This window comes from Equus quagga, chromosome 13 (assembly GCF_021613505.1).
Source record: "Equus quagga isolate Etosha38 chromosome 13, UCLA_HA_Equagga_1.0, whole genome shotgun sequence".
NCBI classification, from domain to species: domain Eukaryota; kingdom Metazoa; phylum Chordata; class Mammalia; order Perissodactyla; family Equidae; genus Equus; species Equus quagga.
Genome location: NC_060279.1, coordinates 34,129,323 through 34,134,951, shown reverse-complemented (window position 1 = coordinate 34,134,951; position 5,629 = coordinate 34,129,323). Strand labels below are relative to the sequence as shown.

Here is a 5,629-nt window from a genome sequence, read left to right as displayed (position 1 = left end):
AGGTCTGTGAAAGTTTTGTTTTTTTGCAGTCTGATGGGTGTGAAATGGTCTTTGGTCTTAACTTGTGGTCTGCGGTCTTATTTTTCCCTGGCTACTAATGATGTTAAAAATCTGTTCACATACCATTTGTGCTTCCTCTCATATGGAACTCCTATTTATTTTTTTTTTTATCTACCATTTTAGGCTGATCTTTTTTCTTCTTTTTGATTTTTAGAAGCTGTAGATACTCTAGATACTAGTATTTTCTATCATTTTTGTTGTAAATATCTTCCCCTGTTTCTGCCTTTTTCTTTGTTGTGATTTTCTTTGAAAAATAGAAGTTAATTTTTATGTAATTTATCATTATTTTCTTTTATGTTTCATAACTTTTACTATCCCAAGTTTTAAAAATATTCTCATATATTATCTTCTAAACATTTCATAGGGTGTTTTCTTTGTTTTGTCCTAGGTTTTTAATGTATCTGAAACTTATTTTTTTGTATAGGGCAAGCTAATCTAATTTCTTTTTTTCTCACATGAATAATCAACTATTCCAGGACTGTTAATTGACTACTCCATGCCTTCCACTAATTTGCACTGCCAGCTCTGTTGTGGAGAGTTTCCAGGTTTCAGAGCTCCATTGTTTTCTATTGGTGTGGTTGTTTATCCCTGTGCCAATACCACACCTTCTTACTTATTACAGCCTTATAATAAGTCACGATATTTGAAGGGCAAATCCTCTCTTCCTGTTTTTGTTCTTCAAGAGCATTTTGGCTTCTCTTGGGTCTTTATACTTCCATATAAATTTTAGTGTCATTTGTCAATCCAACAAACAAACAAACCAAAAGAACCCATTTGGGATTCTGATTGAATTGCACTGAATTTATAGACTACAAATTCATAGATTTTTGGATTAATTGGGATCTTCGTAATATTAGATCTCATTCATAAGCATGCTGTATTGCTCCATTTATTTCAGTCTTCTTTAGTTTTCTTCATTAAGCTTTTGTAATTTTCTTGATAAAGCTCTTTATTCCTTAGTACTTTATATTTTAAGCTATTATAAATGGTAGTTCCTTGAAATTTAATTTGCTATCAGTTTGTTGAAGTACAGAAATGTGATGAATTTTTACAAATAAAATTTTTTACCAGAAAGTTTGCTAAACTCTCTTAATACTTCTAATAGTTTATCAGTACTTTCTTTTGGATTTTCTATGTACACAATCACATCATCTGTAAAGAATTTCTTCCTTCTCAATCCTTATATCTTTAATTTCTTTTTCTTGCCTTACCGGGCTGGCTATAATGTTCAGTACAATGTTGGAGAGCAGTGGATAAAGGAGTCACTCTTATCTTGTTCCAAATCTTAAAGCGAAGCCTTCAGTATCTCACCACTAAGTATACGTTGGCTGTAGAATTGCCATACACATTTTGATCAGTTTAAAGAAAATCTTTTATTCTTAGTGTACTAAAGGTTCTTCTCATAAGTAGATAATGAATTTAAAAAATTTTTTGGTAGCTATTGAAATATTCATATGACTTTTTTCTTTTAAACAGTTTATTTGAAGAAATATGTAATTGGACTGCTTTAATGTTAAATAAACTTTGCATTCAGAAACAAAACCAACTTGGTCGTGTACCCATTTTATACATTGCTGGATTTGGTTTGATGACATTTTGCTTAAGAATTTTACATCTATATTTGCGAGTAAGATTGGTCTGTTAAATTTGGTGTCAAGATAATTCTGGCTTCATAAAATGAGGTGAGGAGTAGTCCCTCTTTTTCTTTTGCCCAACATAGTTTGTGTAAGATTGAAATTGATTTATTCTTGAATGTTTTATAGCATTTATTGGTAAATTTTTCTGGAGATTTATTTGTAGACTTTTCACTAACTGTCTCTGTTTCTTAGAATCGTTTTCAGGTTTCTACTTCTTGTTTCAATATTGGTCAGTAATTTTTTTTTCTAGAAATGTGTCCATTTCACTAAAGTTTAAAAATGCATTGAGATAAAGCTGTTCATATGTTACTTTACATCTTTTTCTGTCTGAAAATTCTGTAATTGTGTCCCTTTATTCATTCATAATAGAGTTTCTGTCCTCATTTGTTTTTCTTGGTCAGTTTCACTAGCAGTTTACCCGAAGTTTATAAACTTTTACTTTAGGTTATCTTCTCTATTTTATCTATATTTTATATATCATTAACATCTATTTTATCATCATTGTTTTTTTTCCTTCAACTTTGTTTTCTATTTTGTTTTCATAACTTCTTAGAATGGATGCTCAATTCATTAATTTTCAGTGTCTTTTTTAAAATAACAAACAAACATTTTAAACTATAAACTTCCTTATGCTAATGTTCTAAATGCATTGTACACTTTTTGGTATGTGATTCTTTTATTATTATTTAGTTCTAAATATTTTTTAATTTCCATTATAAGTCCTTCTTTGAACCTTCTAACATGATTATCAATCATTTGCAATTTCTCAAGTTATTTTTCATAGCAATTTCTAACTAAACCACACTATGGCCTGAGAACGTGGTCTACATTTTAAGAAAATTCAGTTTTAAGAAATTTTTGAGACTCACTTCATGGGCCATACATAGGTGGTCATTTTTTTTTTAATAACCCAGGTATACTTGAACATGCTTTACCTCAAACTTTCCAATATTGTTGCTCAAATTTTCTGTATCTTTACTTCAAGTTCTAGCACCTAATCTGCCATGTCTCTGTAAAAGGCAGTTGATTCATGAAGTTTTGAACTGGGTCCTTGTGTTATTGAATCTTTACTCTGGACCATGTGCTCACCAGAGGTCAGGGCAGTCTCTTGTGCCAGGAGATGCTGTTGACTTTCTCTTTATCTTTCAGACCCAAGATCCTCAATGAAGACAGCCAACTACACAGAGGTGAGACAGTTTGTTTTCCAAGGTTTCTCCACCTTCCAAGAACATCAGCTCACACTTTTTGTGGTGTTTCTTACCCTGTACATCCTAACTCTGACTGGCAATGTCATCATTGTGACTATTATCTGTATTGACTATCACCTCCACACTCCCATGTATTTCTTTCTAAGTGTCCTCTCCACATCAGAGACTTTCTACTCCCTGGTCATTATCCCACGCATGCTTTCCAGCCTGGTAGGCTTGAGCCAGTCTATCTCCTTGGAGGGCTGTGGGACTCAGCTCTTTTTCTTCCTTGGTTTTGCCATCACCAACTGCCTCCTGCTAGCAGTAATGGGGTATGATCGCTATGTGGCCATCTGCAACCCACTTCATTACTCAATCATCATGAATTGGAGGGTCTGTGCCATGCTGGCTTCCTCAGTCTGTGCCACAGGGTTCTCACTCTCACTACTTCAGGCTGTGGTCATTTTCAGACTGCCCTTTTGCAACACACTGATTGAGCATTTCTTCTGTGATGTTCGACCGCTGTTGGACCTGGCCTGTGCTACCCCAATCATCAATGACATGCTGACCTTAATTATCAGCCTCTTGGCCATCACAGCCCCTGCCACCTTCCTCTTCATCTCCTATGTCCTCATTAGTTCTACCATTCTCAAGATTGCCTCAGCTGAAGGCCGGAAGAAGACCTTTGCCACATGTATCTCCCATCTCACTGTGGTCATTGTCCACTATGGCTGTGCCTCCATTGCCTACTTCAAACCCAAATCAGAGAACACCAAAGATCAGGATCAGTTAATCTCAGTGACCTACACAGTCATAACACCTTTACTGAACCCTGTTGTGTACAGTCTGAGAAACAAGGAAGTCCAGGATGCTTTGCGGAGAGTGGTGGGTAGGAAATCCTTTTCCTAAGATGAAATCTCTACCCAGATAGGCGTGCATGTCTCCCACATGGAAGATTACAGGAAAAGTTATAGAGCCTGGGTTTCAAGTGATTGGTGAAGTCTCACACATCACAGCCAGAGCCAGGGCAAAAGTGAAGCTGTGAGCTAGCCTCTAATAATTGATTCTTTCTTCCTCAACCTCTTTGGTAACATAATAAAAACACAAGTCACTCTGCAGACTTGTAAACAGACATCTACTGGCTCCATTCCAGGAGATAATTACAAGGTCAGAGTGTGATCGTGTTTCTATCATGCTTAAATTTAAGGTGACCAGTCCAATTTGCTGAAGTAAAAACCCCATTAAAACCACCACTCAACTGAATCTTTTTTTTATCATAAATTAGGTGCTTGGACAAGTGGTTACTAGAAAGGATATTGTGCAGAAATCTAGTTGCCTTTTGTTTTAATAATATAAGCAAAGCAAATATATGTATAAATATATTTTAGGAAATGGATTTGGAAAGAGCTAAAAATCTTCTAGAGAGAATATTTTCAAGCAACTCACTGCAAGTTTCCTGCCATGCACATGTGGGACTCCAAAGGAAAGGGAACTAGGAGTTGGGGGTGGGAGAGAAGGAGAGTTAAGTGGAAAGGACTCCTAACCACATATGACAGACAAGGAGCTCTGGCCTTGTAAACAGAGCTTACATGACTAGGTCTGATCCTTCACTTCTGGCTAAAGATAAGCCACAGGAAGAAGCCCCTGTGGGGCTGAAAGAAATGTCTGCCTCACGGACAGGGTGAACAACTGGCTCAGAGGAAGAGGAAACTGATGGCTCAGGGAGCAGGCTGCCAAAAGAATGCTATGAAATTAGCTAAGAAGAAAGAAAAATTAGAAGAAGATCCAAATTGGAGCTTCCAGAGATAGGAGAGTAGAAGGCAGAACAGGGGAAGGGTCAGGAGGAACCAAAAAGAATTTAGAAAACGTTCTTCAGACTGGGTCCTCTCCTGCCCTTTGTAAGCCAAGTCACAAAGGCAAGGAAAGAGAATTAAATGGAAATATGAAAAAGAGTCAGTATAACACCTTTCTGATAAATTAGATAATTTTATTACTCCTGAAACGCTGAAAAAAGTCAACAATAAAAGATTTTGACATGAAAACATCCGTAAAATTAAAGCAACGGAGTTAGAAACGGAATAATAAAAGATTATTTACTGTTCTTCATGTCAACAATATAAAAAGGAATGAGAGTGAACTTTAGACTCAATTTGTGACACAAAATGTGTTGAATAAAACTATAATGATTACCAATTGTAATTACTGAGCAAATCAAAATTACTATATTGAGCTATTTGTAAAAAGATACATAAGAAATACATGAGTACACAGTATTTTCATTGTAAAATATTTTTGAAATACAAAAATATCAAATAAAATGTACAAAGTGATTGTGAATTTTATAGGCTATGTAAGCAAGCACACAAAAATCTAGCTTCAAAAAAGTTCTGCAAATTCAGTCTACTTTGTAATTCAGAGCTCCCAATCTGCCTGGTGGAGAAAAAGTCTTCCATCTAGTCTTTTTCATGTAAACTAAGGCAATTTAGTGATTGAGTAATTTTATGAGTAAACGCAATGAAATTCAAGGTCCTGCTCCTCTTCCTTCTTCCCCATTATCCTAGGAGGTGAATCAAATTCTGGTCAGGGCTTCTAGTTTTCTTAGCATTGAGGAGGAAGAACCTGATCCATGGTTACATCCACCTGCCCATGTTGGATTCTATGGAGGTACACTACCCTCAGTGCCTATTCTTGTTGGCATCCATTGAGATGACTCTGGTCTTGTCACATTCTCTAATCAGTGTGGTC

At 35.7% G+C, this 5,629-nt stretch overlaps 1 protein-coding gene across 1 annotated transcript; it reads left to right on the top strand.

Moving 5' to 3' along the window:
* Positions 1-2,860: 2,860 nt before the first annotated feature.
* On the top strand, positions 2,861-3,793 carry LOC124251471 (olfactory receptor 10J1-like). Its single transcript, XM_046684292.1, has one exon. The coding sequence runs from the start codon at positions 2,861-2,863 to the stop codon at positions 3,791-3,793; it is 933 nt and encodes a 310-aa protein (XP_046540248.1).
* Positions 3,794-5,629: the final 1,836 nt, after the last annotated feature.